We start from the raw sequence: 18,983 nt of genomic DNA, 5'->3' as shown, positions 1-18,983 counted from the left end.
TAGGAATCTACAAAATTTGGGAGCTGCTTACATTTCTCTCAACTAGAAGGATAAAAATCTTACTTCATGCCTACTGGATATAAATGAAAATTGGCTGGGTCTGTAGTGAGATGCAGGGCTACATCAGCTCCATCTTGGTTAAAGCTGATGAAACAAGAAATCTGGAAATTTTATGAGAATGATGGGATAGCCTCATCTGCATTTTGGTGAATATTTATGCCCTCTTTTTGATAACATCTGACCATTTTCTGAAGGTATCTGTCTGGGTGATTGCCCAGTGAGCACTACTGGAACATTTTCAAATAGTGCTATAATGTCGATCTCAGTCTTTTCCCAAGCTGAATTTGAAAGAAGCACAGCCTGTAATGATGGTATATGTATCATATCTGTCTTGTCACATAACTGGCAAGTGACAAATGATTTTATAGCCACTTCAGCTTGAGCAGCCATTCCCGGACACCAGTATAAATCTTGTAGGAGCAGTTATGTTCTGTTAGTCCCTTGCGTGCCAAGAACCAAATGCAGGAATTTTGTCTTCAGAGATATTTTAGCAAAAAGCAAAAGTGGCTTTCCTTCCATCACAAATCATTCTTTGAGGAGTTTTCTCTTTATAGTCCACAACAGAAGCTACCTGTAAGGGCCTATATGTTATAACATGGAACATAAGGCAGAGTTAACATAATATAAACCCAAGCAAGAAGGCTGCAACAAGGGCAATCCATATTAAATCTATGAAATTTGTAAGGAGAACACAGCTCATATATGTCTTCCTAGAAAGCAGTAGATTTCCAGAAAGGATGTCAGGGCAGGGTTCCAGAAGCTGGTAAACTGTTGGGGTCAGGAACTTGAGGCTAATAGGCAACATCATGAAGTTGTATTAGAAGGGATTAAAAGGGGTTTGTACAAGGCAAGTAGCAATCATAAATAACTGAGTCAGACTATATAATGAGCAACTCCACATTAACTATCTGTTGCTGAGGTGCACCTCTTCAAATAGAAGGTGAAGGATGTTCAAATGCTATAATAGAACCATAGAACTGTAGAGTTGGAAGAGACCCAGAGGGTCATCTAGTCCAAACCCCAGCAATACAGGAATCTCAACTAAATCAAATCCCCCACCTCTATCCCTTGGTCTGGAACCTGAGACAGGATTGGAATTGGGGTCAGGAATACCTTGCCTCCATCCTTTACTAGTGACTTGGAAACTGATCCCTTGGAGGCAGTATTAGAAAAGCCCACACATTCCAAGGACTATAATCGTTCCATCTGTGGAAGATAGCCAACCGTTAGACCCAAACCTTGAACTCAGGAATGCAGGCTGCCTTCTATTTACACATTTCACTGTGATCAGTCTGGATACAGGAGGCTAACCTTCCAGCAGGGGAGCAGTTTAGTTTTCCAGTACATTCATGTATTAGTATACCCAATATATATATAAAAAAATTCGGACGGAGATTCCAACGTGAAGTCCTTGAATTCATAAGCAGAAGAGAAATGGTGAAATTTGGGTTGTTGTTGTTATTTGATTATGGTTTTATATTCTGATTTTATCCTATGAACTGCCCTGAGACCTGTGGGTATATGGCAGTATATAAATTCGGCAATCAATCAATAATTTGGACTCAAGAAACCATGGACATTTCTAGTTCACCTGTGAAAATAACTGTACCCCTTTGGGCATTAATTTATACTCTTATACTTCCTATCCCTATTAATCATCAGTCGTTGATAGACGGGATTGGTTCAGATGCATGCTGACTGGGTTTTGTTCATTTTATTGGATTCTGTATCCAGTTGTGCTCTGTAGATTACTGTGTCACCAACAGATATAGTTAGCAACAAAATCCTCTCTTTTGTATTAATGGTGCATTTACATGACCAATTGCATAACCACTTAGATTATCTCTTGCATTTATTAATGTTCCTGTATATTACTTTGAGACATTGTAATTAAGCAGTATTAAAATGGTCAAAATAAGTAAATAAATAGACCACCTGGGTTAACATTTCATATATCTTATAAAGTGGACTCTGGTCCAGAAAAGCATTTGTCACAACCAATGTGTTACCCTTTAAGATGCAATGGGACTCTTAGTTGTGCATTAGCAAACTTGGAGACTGATCAGATCTCCAAAGAAGATGGATATGGGAATAGATGATTTCTTCACTGGCAATACGCCAGCAATGGGACCAACAATTGTCTTCAATATTCCAAATTGCCATGTTGGCCTTTTATCTTTATGACTTCATCAGAAAATATCCCAACCTTCTTAGAATTGAACTAGGATTCTATTAGGACTCCTTCAGATAAAACAATGATAATGTAGGTCTCTATTTCCACAGAACCAAAAGGAATGCTAACAGGTAAGCATGTACGGTAAATCTTCAACAGTTCTTTTGTTACTTAAACTTGAGTTTTATCCAGATGTAGATAAATGTCAGAGATTGTTATATTTTTAAATACATACCTTTTTAAAGGATATGTCCATTTAAATGGAGATATAATTTGAAACAAAGTAAGAACCAGAGCTAAATTGTTAAGTGTGTGGAATTCTTCCAGCTACCACAGACTATTATTACATGTGGATTCTTGTAACAGACGCAGCAGATACAATGGCATCAGATGGTCTGAAAATTCCGTATGTGGTTGTGTGATCTTGACCACAGGAAATATGAGAGCAAAGACTAAAATAATTGTTCTGTAAACTAGACTAGACTCGTGGCCCATCAAAATGAATTCAGACCACCACTAGCACTTGGCGGGCTTAAAAATCCTGTTTTCTGGTCAAAAACTGGAGATTTATTGAGAACGTTGGTGATCAAAAATTCTGCTAGTCTGAAACAGAATGAAAGAGTGATTTTTAGCAAACAGTATGGATTGATATAAAGACCAAATACCAGCTTCTTTTCCTTTCAATGGTAGCAGGAGAATTTGGTTGGCATAATATTCCAGGGGTTCAGTCATAATTTTGACCTATCCCTGTGTGAAAGAATCAGAGTGAAACAAAGTCATAGTCTACAAAGAAATGTAGACTAAAAGAAAGTGCTCTACATGGGTTTTCAATTGTTAAGCAGTAATTGAGAAGATTTTGGGTGCTCCCAGGTGTGTGTGCATTGTGGGATCAGTGCTGCTTCTACAGCACTTGGGCACAGCTTCAGCCCAGTATACCACCCCCATCATTCAACCCAGACACTCAGGTCCAGCTCCGTGGGCCTTCTGGCGGTTCCCTCACAGCAAGAAGTGAGGTTACAGGGAACCATGCAGAGGGCCGTCTCAGTAGTGGCACCCGCCCTGTGGAACACCCTCCCACCAGATGTCAAGAAAATAAACAACTACCTGACGTTTAGAAGACATCTGAAGGCAGCCCAGGGAAGTTTTTTTAATGTTTGAAGTTTTATTCTATTTAATATTTTGTTGGGAGCTGCCCAGAGTGGCTGGGGAAACCCAGCCAGATGGATGGGCTATAATTTATTTATTTATTACATGCCCACACAATATCATTGTCATAGAAATGCCAGCCCATACCCCCACCCCACCCCAATTTAATCTGGGTTTGCACTTTCCATGGAAAATCTGAAAAGTTAAAATAAAAACTGTGGTCAGTAACTTGTTTGTGATTTCCGAACAACCTAAGCCTCCATCTGGGAGCATTCCCATCAGGTTGTATCATGCAATATCAAAGACTACAATATGGTCTCTGAGCCATATTTGCCTGCAGTTATGTGATGGGTGTATTGGTTGACCCAGCCCACACATGGATTCAACCATAGTGATCCATCAGGGATTTATACAGCATTATGATTCATGCTGCCACTTAAAGAGAATTGCTAATAAATTTCTGGGGCTATATTACTAGATCATTTCCTTGCTTATTTATACATTCTATGCCATCAATGTGTGTGGCGCCTTATATATATCTCTGAGCCCAGGAACCTTATAAATTTAATGAGCCATGTCATCTATGTATTTGCCCACGGGCACAAATTGGGACATATTATGTAGAGATGACCCTATGATCTTGCCCTTACATGGGAGAGGGTAGAACACATCACGTCTGTGGAGTCAAGATACAAAATTCTCTAGGGAACAGGTTGAAAATTCAGTGATCTCAGTAAACATGAAAGCTGGACACATAATTATAAAATAAGATAAAAGTTGGCAATGACAATTGCCAGGAACTACTCCTAGGAAATAATAATGAAATGCTTGTGCATGCAGTAAGGAACAATTGATCCGACAGCAGCATCTCTAAAGCAGGTGGCTAGAGGTTATAATGGATAAGATAAACTGAACATATGCCAATAGTGAAGTTGTAGCTCAAAGTATTAAAGCCAGTGGGAGCATTCCCCCCCCCCCCAGCTTGGTGTCATCAGTAATCTTCACTGCCCAACATTAATTAAACTACTCCCAGTAGAGATCTTTAGGGACCTCCCCACTTCTTCTTTTTCTCTTTACTTTTATCCATTGTGAAAGTGGTCTACTAAATTGCATGTTCTGCTTTCTGTTTCCAAACTTGTTAACTTGTATATAAGCAGACCTCACCATTTATGCTGTGGCTTGTCAGTTTTCTTAGGTGTGTTTAGTGAGGGATTTTATCAAAGGTTTTTGAAAGTACATAACCTTCAACTGTATAAATATTGTATATCACACCTCTAGTGGAAATCGGCAAATTAGCTGCAAACATATCTGAAAGTTCAGGTCAGGTAGCCATTGCTAATCAGCAGTTTGGACAGTACTGTGTTAAGAGGTTGTAGGCCTGAGCAGAAAGATGATACACCGCTTTGGAAGTGAGATGCAAAAGCTGCCAGCCCAAACCTATTTTTAGTATTTGACTTACATACTTATGTATTTCCTATAAGCTCTCTTCCCATTCTATCTGCCCGAGACCCACATTCAGAAAACATCTGAGACTTGCTGGAAGAAACTAGTGTTGCTAAAGTTTATGCATTTCCCATTCACTCTTTGGAAGTTACTTTGAGCCAAGAATATACTTTTGTTTGAAAAATATCCATTTGCTTAGGACTTATTTGTTTGTTTTGGGGGGTGTTTCTTTTCTTCACTCTGATATAATTTCACTCAACCTTTACTTTCAGTCCTCGATGGTCATTGTTTTGTCTCCTGCCACCCCTGGTTCCTCTTCTTGTTTCTCGTCTCTTTGTGGTTCCAGCTTCATTTCCCACAGTAGGTTCATCCCCCGCTCCAAAGATGTTATTTTGTACCATTTTCTTGCCCGTTGAAAATTCAGAGTTACTGGGTAAGTAATTTTGGCATTTTTCAATGCTTCAGTACAGGGTTTCACGCTCCTTCTCCACCTTATAGTTTCTAGGAATAAGTCATTGAACACTTGAACTGGTACTGATTTGTACATCATCTGGTCGGTGATCTGTCTTGTTGCTCTCATAATTCCCCCCCCCCCTTATAATAACTTGCAAATCTCATGACTTATATTTCTTCTGTAGGTGACTGTGAATCCGTTCTATGGCCACTTCTTCCCATTGAGCTTCAGGAACTATCTCTTCCAAACACCTCATCATATTCTCACAAAGAGTTTTGGGGGTCTCACCTGATGCTTCAACAAAGCCACGCAGGTGGACATTAACTCTGCGCTCCCGATCTTGGATATTGATCATTCTCAGATCCCATTGCTCAATTTTCACATTATGTTGCTTTATCTTTTCATCATTGTTTTTTACTTTCTCTTGGATTTGGTCCATCTTAGCTTCCACTCTATCTATTCTTACTTTGATCTCTGAAATTGCTTTGTCCATTTGAGTGGCAATGTCTGTCACTATCTGGTTTCTGAGATTCTTGTTACCTTTCTGCATCGTTTCTTGTGTTGTATCCAAGCTATCTACTGGTTCTTGATTCCTTTTTTCTTAGATTTCACCCCTAACTTCTCCACGCTCCTTCTCTGAGTTCCATTTCCATTTTTCCCATTTTTGTAAATTTAAAATGTATACCTAATTTTGGAGAGAGAGAAAGTCACAGTGTGCAAAGGGACTCATATATTTTTATATGCTCTCAGGACCACTCAGGATTGAGCCTTAATTGTGCCTGTTGGCAAACATCAGGAGAACTGCTCTTCTTTTTATATTCTTAAGTAGACCCAGTAGGCTCAGAGAAGAACCACATTTTTTCTTTGTCAAGCATGAACTGAACAATTATCAAATTCACTTTTATTCAGAAAGCTCTATGAAAACATTTTAAAAAAATCTCAGCTCAGATGCTGATAGCCTTCCATCTGTCACATGGAGCTGCTAAGAAGGATTAGGAAATAAAACTAATTTACTGGAATTAAAATGAATTTAATTCGTGCCTGGCAAGGAATTCTGAATGTGAACAGGAAACGTTGGTTTCAACGTCAGTAGAAAAAGCAGTAACTCTGAAATTGTAGATGCTATTGAACAAGGACTCTTAAAGGTATGGTTATGCTTCTTTTGTACTTCTTTCACCCGATGAAAATGCTTGTTTTCAATTGGGTACACCTTGAATGACACACATCTCTGGCAATTATTCTGTGTCATTTATAGTGATCCAGTTATTTTCAGCAATGATTTGGGGCTGCCAAACATGTTGCAAAAATTCAAAGGCTACGCTTGCCTTGCTTCATTAGATGCACGCTGCATGCCCAGAGCACCTGAGGCAATTAAGCATCTGTGCCCATTTATTCTTCCAGGCTTTCCAAAACTTTTCTTTGAACATTTTTACATTTCCCTCTCCTCCCAGTTCTGGTCTCAGAAGCATTCTGTCGTTAGTCCTCAAGTCCCTTAGCACAGAATAATGTTGCTCTGTTCACAGTGCGGAGGATTCCAAATGGTTCTTTGCAAATTGAGTGTAATACTGAAGGACAGGCTGCATTGGTTCCAAAAGACTTTTTTGTTCATCTGTGTGCTAAAGCCTCTGTTTGCAAATGGCACATTTTGTCAACAATGAAAACATTCACGGCGCAGAAGTACAGAGCTCCCAGATTACACGTCCATATCTACATGTGTGTATAATATTGTGAATTTCACTGGCCAGCATTTCACATGCTGATGCAATGAGATGATATTTTCGAACAATAAGATTTAGTATTTATATGGAGATTTAGAGTGCTGAAGGCATTTCACATCTCTAACAAGATCTGCAAAATAGGTCAGTAATGTTATTGCTGTATTGCAAAAGGAAAGACTATGGTGGAGAATGGGACAAAGCAAAGTCAAATGGATTTGGCTACAATTTTTAATCCAGTATAGGGAACACAGTCTGTTAGCCAGATGCTAGACTCAGGGCTGGCCCTACCATTAGGCAAAGTGAGGTGACTGCCTCAGGTCATAAATCCTGGGGAACAGCAGAAGGAACTCCTTGTCTGTTCTTCTTAAACTCATTGGCCATTCCTGTCTGTTGGAGGACCAAGCAGTTAATGCTACCCTATACTGCCCTGCTGCCCTAGGTCTACTCAAGCATGCTATCATGCCTCCAGTGTTTTGTACATTCTTTTGCACATTGTACATCTTTTGTACATTATTCTGCATTTTATAAATGTTAAGCTATGTATACATTTTTCAAAATAAATATTTGTAACAATGTCGTAGGTCTTAAGAAAGTGAACTATGACCAGTTGGACGCGTTATTGAACATCAAGGGTCTTCAGAGATGGTAAGTTATCCGGTGAGTTTTGAGGAGGATGTTAACTGAAGCTCTTATTATGAAAGCAAAAAAAAAATAGTTTGATAGGGAAGGTCTGTATAAAAACAGAACTGTTAAAATGGGGTGGGAGAGAGATAATTGTGTATTTATAACTACATTCAGATATACATGAATTAATATAGCTTTTTCTTTTTACTTGGGTGATTTCCCCATCATACTGAGCACAATCTTGAAGCTATGTACTGTGGCCAGGCAGATGCTAGGGTCTTCTCTGTATCTATGAACAGTGGCGTCGCAACGGTGGGGGGACGCGTGGTGCGCCTTGGGTTCCATGTCTGTGGGGGTGACAAGAAGTCACCCCGCGGGGGCTCGTGGCGGCATGAGCAGCCATCGCGCCGCCACAGCCGCATATGGAGGATCCTCCATTTGCAGCTTCAGCTGTAAGCAGACGATCCCGGCGTCGGCGGCAAACCACTAAGTACAGCGCATGTGTGGCGTCACACGCATGCACTGTACGTAGCAGTTTGCTGCTGGCGCTGCTCCAGCACCATACGGACGGTGCCGGGATCCTCTGCTTGCGGCTGCAGCCACGAACAGAGGACCCTCCGTTTGCAGCTGTAGTGGCAATGGAGGGATCCTGGCACCGTCCTTACGGCGCTGGAGCGGTGCCGGCGGCAAACCGCCACACATGTGCCCTACGTAGCGACGCCTGCCCTGGGTGTCACAACACCTTCCTTCGCCCCTGTCTATGAGGTCTTAGGCCTCATCTGCACTATACAGTCAAAGTAGTTTCATACCATTTTAAACAGTTATGGCTTCCCTTAAAGAATCCTGGGAAATGTCAATTATTAAGGGTGTTAAGAATTGTAGCCCCTCACAGAGCTACAATCCCCACCCCCAGTGATTTAACAATCCATCCCTCTTCCCAGAGGACTCTGGGAATTGTGGCTCTGTTACATACACAGCATGCATCCATTTTAAATTTACAAAATGGCGAGAATGGAATATTCAAAAACAATATTCACTCGGGAAATGGCACCTTCCTCCACTGCTGTGATCTCAATCCAGTTTGGAGTTCTCTATGGCTGCTGTTTGTTAAAAATAAATAAATAAAGAACTCTCAATGTCTTCTCTAGTTTGGTCTTAGTCTGTTTTCTGGCCAAGCAGCAGCGTCAACATGTGTTGAGTGTTTAAGTCAGCTGTAACTATGATGAGATGCTTTCACAAATACGTCCCCTCTGTAATCATGTTAGTAAAAAACTTGATTTCTGAGTTGACATGACCCTTTGATAAATCATTGCCTCAACAGAGCTACAAGGAATTACCTGTTGTGCAAATGTCTGTCTATGGAGTTTGAATTTAAAAACTGACTTAAAAATCACAGTGAGGTAGATGGGCTGAAGGATGTGAGCCTGAATAATTTATTGATGGCATAACCTTTGAATTCAGGACATTTCAGAACTGCATTTCTGCATAATTAAGGGCAATTTTCTTCAAGATAGAACATAATTAAAGAGGAAAATTCACTTGGGGTATATTTAGATGATGGTGACATTAGTTAGACGCATTTCAGACTGCACCTGCTGCCTTTTCTAATATGGAAGGCAGAGATTTACATTTTTCTCAGCCTCTAAGAGAAAGCTAAAACATTTAAAGGTGATAGAAGATATTGCCAACTTTTATTAATCCGAGAAACTGTACAAACAAAACGAAATGAACGAAAAATGTAAAGCCAGAACTCTTGCTTCAATTTCTCACGTCTGGCATGTTTCTGAAACATAACAACATTCTCTTTCTGTTTTGTATGGTAAGAGACATGTAACACCAAACCCAGATCATATATATAAATTAGACCAGGGATGGCGAATATTACTGAAACTGAGGGGCACTTTATCATGGGAATATTCTCTCTCTGTGTGTGGCATTCCAGTTGCTGGAAGGGCAGAGGCAAAATTAGTCAAAATTGCTAACATAGGATTGCACTCTACCCACACGAAGCATTGGGAAAGGTTAATCGGTGTACCTACTTTACCTAAGTAGATCGGTGTAATCTACTTTAACCCCCTCAGTTTATGAGTATAAAAAAGTACTCAAACTGACTAATCACTTGTTCCAAAGTGGAGGAGTGATTTGCAGGAGAATATGGCCCAATCTTTGTATGGGGTCTCAACGTTGAGCAGGTTGACGAATGGAGAAGCAGGGGGGCAGAGCCCTCCAAGTGTTGCTAAATGAATTCACACACTCATAAAGTTTTGCTCTACTAATTTCTGAGCTAACCAAAAAGGCTCTGAACATTGCCCCAGCTGTTGTTAAATTTAGAACCACTAGATTGGGGAAATGACTAGTCATAATTCTTTTAGCTAATATGCTTCCATCACTCTGTTTTTTGTTTTATTTAATACAGCTTCTCGTTTAAATGCTTCATTGTTTTTATTTTGACAGTGGTATTGCTTGGTATAAATTGTTTTATGTTTGTGATCTTTAAGATGTATCTAATTTGACAGGGGTATTGCCCTGGTTTTATGTTGATAGTTTTTAGGCTGTATCTAATCTTAGTTATTCTCGGTTGAGCGAAGCAAGGCCTTTCATTTAACTAGCCTGTTGTGATGCTGTTGCAATTGGATTGCAAACCAATAAGCAGTATGCACAACAGAATAGTTTAATAACTCCATTTAAATACAAGATATTGGAATGAAATGTGGCATTCAGGGTACAAATTCAAATGTCAGATTTCTTGCACACTCAATACCAGGTTGAGACTCATGCCCATTTTCAAAGTGAGGCAGGAGGAAAAATTGAAAGTGCAATGTGAGAGACTGAAGACCACAAGACAGCTGAATGAGACTCGCTGCTTATGCTCAAAACAACATGCTTTATTTTAAGCATGAACCTCAGCTCAACTTACACATCCATTTTCAAGGCTGACAAAAAAGGTGGAAAACACAATGCAGTGTGATGTGTCCCTTTGAAGACTGTGACACCGGAATGAAAGCTGGTGTGCATGTTCAAGGCAATTTTATTTTTCATAGAAGCCACACTCATTCTCAAGGAAGCTGAACACATGTGAAACACAGTGCAATGTAATTTGCTTGAAGACCGATACACTGGAGTGGAAAAATGGAATCTACATTCAGAACAGCATGCTGTAATTCAACCCCCTCCATCCATATTAAGAACAGTTTATGGAGAACTTGTCATATCAAAGAAAAACAAGCCAAGAACCCTTTAGAACTTGGAACATATGCACCTATACATTTGGTTGCAGGAATCATAAGAGCAAAACAAGCAGACAACTGAAAACAAATGTACAGTCCATAGCACACGGGTCCAAAAGAGATTGTAGCATGACATCTGAAGAACTGCCTTTCAAGTACTAGTCATTATTACACTATTATATGAAGCTTCATATAGATGGCTGGCCCTTTCATGAGGCAAATGGAGGCAATTGCTTCAGGTGGCAAGCATGGGGAGTGGAAATCTCCTTGTACTACCTGCCTTCACTAGCTGGTCCTGCCATTTCCCACCTGCTGCCCCCTAAAGTTTAGGCAGCATTTTTAGTCAAAGCAGCAAACCATGACAGTGGCTCAGACACTCTCATGAAGCCCACGGAACTCAGTGTGGCTTACTTCTGAGCAGGCAAGCATAGGATTGTGATTTTAGGCACTGCTGTATTTGCTTGTCATTGGTGTGGATGGCGGTTGACTCAATGACTAGCACAACCTTACACCACCTTCAGGTAGTAAGCAGGATGTTGGATCACGTCAGCTGAACCTTATACCAGATGAAGTACAAGTAACAGCATTGCCTAGAACTTTACTACTGAACAAAATAACCACTGTTTCCCTATTTCTCTTTAGGGATAATCCTTATACCACTGAAGATGCTCATCGAAAGTTCTTGGAAACTTATCCCAAAATATTCATTAAAGAAAAGGCCATATTGCCAGGGATTCCTGAAAAAAGAACAAAAGGGTAATTCATATTTTAAGCAATTCTGTATTTCATGTGAAAAAAAAGTGAAGGCTAGGTAAGCCGACGAGGATATGAGGTCAGTCATCGCCACCACATGCCACAGACTAGCTGTGGAACACAAAGATTAGTAGCTAGTGGTAAATTCATTTTCTGCTTGAGCAGAAACATCTGTTTGTTGCTTCAAAATGCATTTGTCCTGCCTTTCAGAAAGTGATTGTTGGCATGCACCCTGTTCATAGTCTAAGTGCGCTGCAATTTTCTGAAAAGGATAATGGTGGCAAATGTTTTTCTTCATCGCTGGCTAAAATTCAATCCATGGATAGTGGTTGTTCTATAGCCATATGTACTTTTTGTTATCCAAATTAATGAAATATTCCGTATTGCTGGCTTTTAGATTCTCCTGCAGTGCAACTGAGTGTAGGAGAAAACAAAAAGCTGAAGACAATATGCAATTTAGAAGGAGTAGATGTTCATGCCACTTCTAGAAGCTTATACAGGGTTTAGAGAGTGTCACCTTTTCCAACTAACTTTCTATGGGGGATTGGGGGGGAGGGGCATTGCCCAATGCAGAACATCTGCTCCACAAGCAACAGGTTCCAGATTCAATCCCAGGCATCTCTAGGTACTGCTGGGAGTGCAGCCTGCCTGAAACCCTGGAGAGCCATTTCTAGTAGATGTCAGCAGTACAGAGCCAAATAGGCCAATGGTCTGACTCAGTATAAAGCAGATTCCTGTGCTTCTAAATTTAATGTAAAGCAACATTCCATGTAAGCTTGGGGAGAACATCTGAGGAAAACAAACCACCTGAGGAATTTTGAGGGGACCCAAACATGTTTAAATCATGTAATTATTGAAGCTATTGCTGTATCTGGCCTGAAGTGAAAATGTGATGAGAATTTAGACATTCCTTCTCAAGTGAAGCAACTGAGCAATCTCAGGAGAACCCAGAAGAGTTCCTATGAGACTTCTTGCAGTGTGGTGTGGTGTTGGAGATGCTGCAGCTGGGAATGAAGGACACAGAAAATGTGGACCAGAAACTGAGAGCAGAAATTGCTCAAGTTTTGGGCTTCTTTACTTTGGGGAGTTAATTCGTGTTATTACATTTCATTAAATAGTTGTGTGATATTGAAGCATTAGACATGAATTATACAACTGCACATCACAGTGAAGCATTTCCAGGATTGCCGAGAGCTAATCTGCTCATTGAGACGCTGCTTTCTTCCCCTTTCTTCTCATCACTTTTGGGCTCCTCTTTCTTTTGCCCCATTTAACCCACCAACAGCTTATCCTATGCATCCAGCAACTGCCTACTGGAACCTGTGCCCCTCCAGCTGCTGTTGGGCTAAATCTTCCACCATCCCTGACCATTAGGCATGCTGGTTGGAGCTAAATGGAACCATAACATTTAGGGATTAACACATTTGGCTATCTCTGATCTAACTTCATGATAGATCTAACTGATTATGCCAGGGAGTAAAGTTTGGCCCCTTTGCTTGCAGAAATTGTGCTCCACCACTCTGCCATGGTCCTTCCTGACTTTAGTCTACTCTGTGTAGTTACATTGTCAAGTAAATCTGACTCCCATGTCCTCCCATACTTATCTCTATCCTGCTTATATTCTCTACATCAGGCATCCCAAACCTGCAACCCTCCAGATGTTTTGGCCAACAGCTCCCATGATCCCTAGCTAACAGGACCATTGGTCAGGGATGATGGGAACTGTAGTCCAAAACATCTGGAGGGCCAAAGGTTGGGGGTGCCTGCTCTACATTGACTGGTGGCAATCCATGTTATAAGCAGAGTGAAAAGCTGGTAGGGCTTGGGGAAATGATCATTCACACATGTCCTTTGTGATGTTAATGGATGGGAAGCTTGTGAGCCGGAAAGATTCAGAAGGAAAGAGGAAGAATGGGAAGCAGGATGTGGAAGATGTATTTTACATAATTTTGGTGTGTGAAGAGGTGGAACTCTAGCTTTGGCTGCATACTGCTAGTTCCATTTAATCACTAAGCCTTGATAATATGAGGATTGCTGACTTCTCTCTTTTACTTGGCAATTGTCTGGCTCATCTGGCAGCAGAACTTTGTCAAAACTAGGTGCTGATCTCAGGAAGTTATCTTTCACTTCCTTATAGACTCAGAGCCCAGCTGTGATGGGTCATTAATAATAATAATAAAAATAAAATAAGTGTCTGCTGCATGCAATTGCAGGGGGAAAGCACCCATCCCTATGTGTGCACATTCCTCACACATGACGATCTATACATGCCCTATGCTATAGAAGCTCTATTTGTCTAGGTAATTTTACAGTTGGCAGTCTTATAACACAAGATGAAATATGCCAGGAGGACAGCAAACTGCAAAGAAAGAGCTCAGGTGCAACAGTGGTTAGGTTGCAGTTCAGCTCTAATAGTGGTAAAATGCCTCCCAAAAGAGGTAGGTATGATAAATCTGGTGATGCCATTGTAAATTTCATTTTTACTTTCAGGTCCTTGGGGGAAAAATCAAGGAGGGTTATATATTTGCCACCACTCACATTGGTCAATGTTATTTAGCAAACAGGAATGCTTTGGAAGAAGATGATTACACAACAATATGACCTTTGTTTCCTGGGAATTTATCATTTAAAGTTTAATCTAGCCCAGTGTTTACAGAGATAGGATTTCTAGGTTACAGTGGACAGAAAGTCAATCTCTTTGCTTTCAGGAAAGCATTCAGTAAATTACGGCACTTAAAATTTTCTTCTCCTTATTTTTTAACAGAAAAGTAAGTTTTACAGATCAGCAAATTGCCCAATCTTTAAATGGGCGAAATATTTTAGCAGCTTAGACTTTCTTCCTTGCTGATGCACCAAAATTCTTATTTTAATAGATACTTTGAATTACTTTTAAGTACCACTATGCACTCAGAGTAATTTTGCTTACAAGTGAGCTAAGGACCAATGCAATCAGCTAATAAGATTATACACATTAACTGTAAAGCAATATGCTGTAAGGGAACAAGGCAGATGCATACAAGATTGAATTTATTGCCTGATTCACTGTTGCAGTAATGTTCTCATAGAATCATAGAATCATAGAATCATAGAGTTGGAAGAGACCACAAGGGCCATTGAGTCCAACCCCCTGCCAAGCAGGAAACACCATCAGAGCACTCCTGACATATGGTTGTCAAGCCTCTGCTTAAAGACCTCCAAAGAAGGAGACTCCACCACACTCCTTGGCAGCAAATTCCACTGTCGAACAGCTCTTACTGTCAGGAAGTTCTTCCTAATGTTTAGGTGGAATCTTCTTTCTTGTAGTTGGGATCCATTGCTCCGTGTCCGCTTCTCTGGAGCAGCAGAAAACAACCTTTCTCCCTCCTCTATGTGACATCCTTTTATATATTTGAACATGGCTATCATATCACCCCTTAACCTCCTCTTCTCCAGGCTGTGGATTTTTAAAATTTTATTTTGCTGGAATTGTGTTTTTCTATATATATTTTTTGGGGGAGGAGAGAAATGAGACTACATGCACTGAAGGCAAACTGCAGCAGACCATCTGAGAAGAGTCATCTTAATAAACAAAATGTTATCGCATCACCAGTGCTACCCTTTTGCAGAACTTTACAGTGAAGAAACAGTGCCCTAATGTAGTATTCTGCCCATCCTGGAATGCAGGAGTTTAGTTTGGTACCAAGTTGAGCAGCATGGTTTCTATCAAAGCAGAATGATGGGAAGGGGAGAGAAATACAGTGCTGACCCCAAAGGTTTGCCTCTGTAGTTAGTGCTCCTCTTCAGATTCAGTCAAATGAAACCTTGGTTATGTTGACCTACATACAGCAGTTGCCAGTATGGTGCACATGGGCACCAGTGTGCCTCTTAGTACTTCCTATGACACACACAAAGACTCCGTAAATACCGCCTCAAAAATCTACAATGCTTGAGATACCTTTGAGTTGGCACACATGTCTTTTCCCTCTCACTATTATCCTTATCAGCTCTGTGAGGTAGGTTAGGCTGAGAGCTGCTGATTGGCCCAAGGTCCTCCAGCAAGTTTGATTAAACCTGGGCTACTCTTCCCATCATCAAGACCTGGGAAGGTGAGGTAGATAACTGCAAGGCTCACAAGCTGGGACTTGTGTTCTGTGATTTTATAGGCTGATGCCATTTTAATCCATACTAAAAGACCAAAGCAAAAGAGAAGCTCACTTTCAACTGGTGTATAAAGCGTGTTCTCCTTCAGGGAGAGCACGTGTTGCGGTGGGGTCTACTGAGCCACCCCCTTTGTTGCTGGGTAAGTTCTCCAAAATGGCCAGGGGGCAGTGATTGGATTGCTGAGTTGCTGGGGCAAAAGTTATGTTGCAATTTTGGTGGGAGGGGTAAAAGGTTTAAATACTCTGCACACAGCCTTGTGCTTTCTCTTTTGCTGTGTGCAACGAATCACCCGCCCATCCACCCTAGAGTAAGGGGTTGTTGCATTGACCTTGCTATGCCTGTCATGGGGTCGTCTGCCTTTGAGCAGGGGCCTGGTAGGAATTTTTCCATCTGGCAAATTGGCCGGCTGGGTGGTTTTTGCCTACTGCGTAGCAAATCATCACAACTTGTAAGGTTGTGGTTAGGCATTGGTTATAAATCTGGTGGAGGAGGGGTTAGGATAGGCTGGGCCTGCCCCTCCATGGTTGCTGCGGAAAGGGAATTCTGTTAAAGGAATCCTGGGGCTTGCCATCTTTTCGTCCAGTCCCTGGAATGGGACTAGGGCCGGCAAGCCTTCGGGGAGCAGGCGGGTGAGAATTGAGGGTCTGTGACTCAGCTCCATTTTCCCCCGACTTGCTTTCCCCCGCACTGTCTTTCAGTGGTGCCCGGAAGTCAGTTCTGTCCCCAGGCGGGGGGACAGATAGTCTTAACCAATGCCTAAACAACCACTCACGGTTTGTATTTTAATAAAGTTGTGGCCAAAATCATGCCAAAAATCTTAAACAAAAATTACGTGTCCGTTGTGAGTTATTTTGGGGGTGGATTGGGGACCTCGACACGCAATTATAATTAATGCTGTTCCAACATGTCCTTTTTACTTGAATTTGCTATTTGGTTGTCTATGTGATATTGTATTCAAATGCTTTCTTTTTTTAAAAAACCATCTGATAAATTTATCAGTGCTGCAATAGTAGCAAGAGTAATCTGCTAACTCAAAAGTCTACTGCAATAGCATAGCAGATACGAAGGAAACCTACACTTGAATTTTGTGAAATACGTAAATGTTTATGCTGGACCAAAGGAAGAGATATTGGACTACTGTTAGATGAATTATAGAAAATTCTTAGAGATATAAACCTATAAGCCTGCCTTATATTGAGTTAGACTGCTGGTCCATCTAGCCCTGTTGTCTGCTCTGAGGTGCCATCTACTTTTACATTCAAAGCAATATCATGGCACTTGAATTCTGGGAACTATAATTTGCTAAGGGTGCTGAGAGTTGTTATGAGAACCCTGTTCCCTTTACAGAACTATAATTGTCAGAGTTCCCTAGAAAGTGAGTGATTATTAAACTACTCTGATTTTTGTAGCATTGTGAGGGGAATGGGTGATCACCTGACAACTCTTAGCAACCTTAACAAATGACAGTTCCCAGGATCTGCTGAGGGATGGCACGACAGTTTGAAGTAGTGTGATACTGCTTTAAACGTATAGTGCAGATGGAGTCAGACTAGCAGCAGATCTCCAAAAGGGCAGGGTTTCTCAGCTTTGCTACCTGAATTCATTTTCTTCTTCTTTTAATTGGAAATGACAGGGAATGAATTTAGGACCTTGTGCACACAAAACACACACTCCACCACAGAGATATGGTTCATCCTCCAAAAGGCCAAGTTCCTGTTGGTGTTCCACCAGCCTGTGGGGAGTTGGAATGTGTGAAATGCCCCTGGAAAAAGGTTGCTAGCCATGCCAACATTATTTTGGCTTCCCTCAAAATTCTTCAGATGATTTGCATAAGAAAGAAACACAACATTTGCTTCAGATTTTGCTTTGGGCAAAACCCAGTGATAATGGAGTGCTGTGCAGAATGCCTGGAAAAGTTTTGTGTCTCTTACTTAAACTCTTCTGGCTTGCCTCAGAATCCCTCAGAAGTTTTGCCTGAGGAGGAACTCCCAATTTTGCTTTGAATGATTAGTAACATCTCTGTGGCAACCCTTGGTTCCTCACAAATGCTGTGGTATAAGCATGTGAACCTATTAACCTAATAGATCCTGCCCTATTTTCCTAGAAGTTAAATGATGAGTTTGCTCTAAATCTAACATTCTGTTTCTCCTTTTTGTCCCTAGGTTACATTCCTGTGAGCTTGGCAAAGGCACTGTACCTAGCAAAGGTTCTCACAACATATCCATCTATTTAAGTTTGATTAAAAAATGCCGGAAGATACGTTCTGGTTCTCCAGAATTCGTAGAGAAGTTGAACATCCTAATAAAGATACTCAGGAAGATGTAAGTATTAAATTCATTCTTGGCCTTCTGCCCTTTCCAGCTCAGTTCTAAGGTCTTTCAAATATACATCATGAACTGGCCTGGAAAGTTAGCAATGAAACTTATATGGCAGGGATAGGGAAACTGTGGCCCACCAGATGTTGTTGGACTCCAATTCCCATCAGCCCTGGCCAGATTGCCAGTGGTCAGTTGTAGTCCAGAAACATCTGGAGGGCCAACCCTGTTGTAGGGGTATATTCCAGCTCTACCTCTCTTTCAAATCAGAACCAGTGAAGATAGTGAAGGTCCTGTGTGAGTGCCTGGAGGCGGTTGGAGGTTGGATGGCGGCTAACAGATTGAGGTTGAATCCTGACAAGACAGAAGTACTGTTTTTGGGGGACAGGAGGCGGGCAGGTGTGGAGGATTCCCTGGTCCTGAATGGGGTAACTGTGCCCCTGAAGGACCAGGTGCGCAGCCTGGGAGTCATTTTGGACTCACAGCTGTCCATGGAGGCACAGGTCAAATCTGTATCCAGGGCAGCTGTTTACCAGCTCCATCTGGTACGCAGGCTGAGACCCTATCTGCCTGCGGACTGCCTCGTCAGAGTGGTGCATGCTCTGGTTATCTCCCGCTTGGATTACTGCAATGCGCTCTACGTGGGGCTACCTTTGAAAGTGACCCGGAAACTACAACTAATCCAGAACGCAGCAGCTAGACTGGTGACTGGGGGCGGCCGCATAACACTGGTCTTGAAAGACCTACATTGGCTCCCAGTACGTTTCCGAGCACAATTCAAAGTGTTGGTGCTGACCTTTAAAGCCCTAAACGGCCTTGGTCCAGTATATCTGAAGGAGCATCTCCACCCCCATCGTTCTACCCGGACACTGAGGTCCAGCACCGAGGGCCTTCTGGTGGTTCCCTCACTGCGAGAAGCCAAGTTACAGG

At 41.5% G+C, this 18,983-nt stretch overlaps 1 protein-coding gene across 1 annotated transcript in view; it reads left to right on the top strand.

The window, feature by feature from the left end:
* The first annotated feature begins 2,276 nt into the window (after positions 1-2,276).
* The window catches only part of CNBD1 (cyclic nucleotide binding domain containing 1), a 127,220-nt gene continuing 110,513 nt past the window's right edge, over positions 2,277-18,983 (top strand). Inside the window, exons 1-4 of the mRNA XM_083517348.1 lie at positions 2,277-2,364; positions 7,576-7,639; positions 11,488-11,601; positions 17,901-18,059. Of these exons, the coding sequence (XP_083373474.1) occupies positions 2,355-2,364; positions 7,576-7,639; positions 11,488-11,601; positions 17,901-18,059 (347 nt within the window). The 5' untranslated portion in view covers positions 2,277-2,354. The remainder of the gene's footprint in view (positions 2,365-7,575; positions 7,640-11,487; positions 11,602-17,900; positions 18,060-18,983) is intronic.

This window comes from Podarcis liolepis, assembly GCF_965112155.1.
Source record: "Podarcis liolepis genome assembly, chromosome: 8".
Classification (NCBI taxonomy): Eukaryota; Metazoa; Chordata; class Lepidosauria; order Squamata; family Lacertidae; genus Podarcis; species Podarcis liolepis.
The sequence above is the reverse complement of the archived record's forward strand: the minus strand, read 5'-3'. Positions and strand labels throughout refer to the sequence as shown.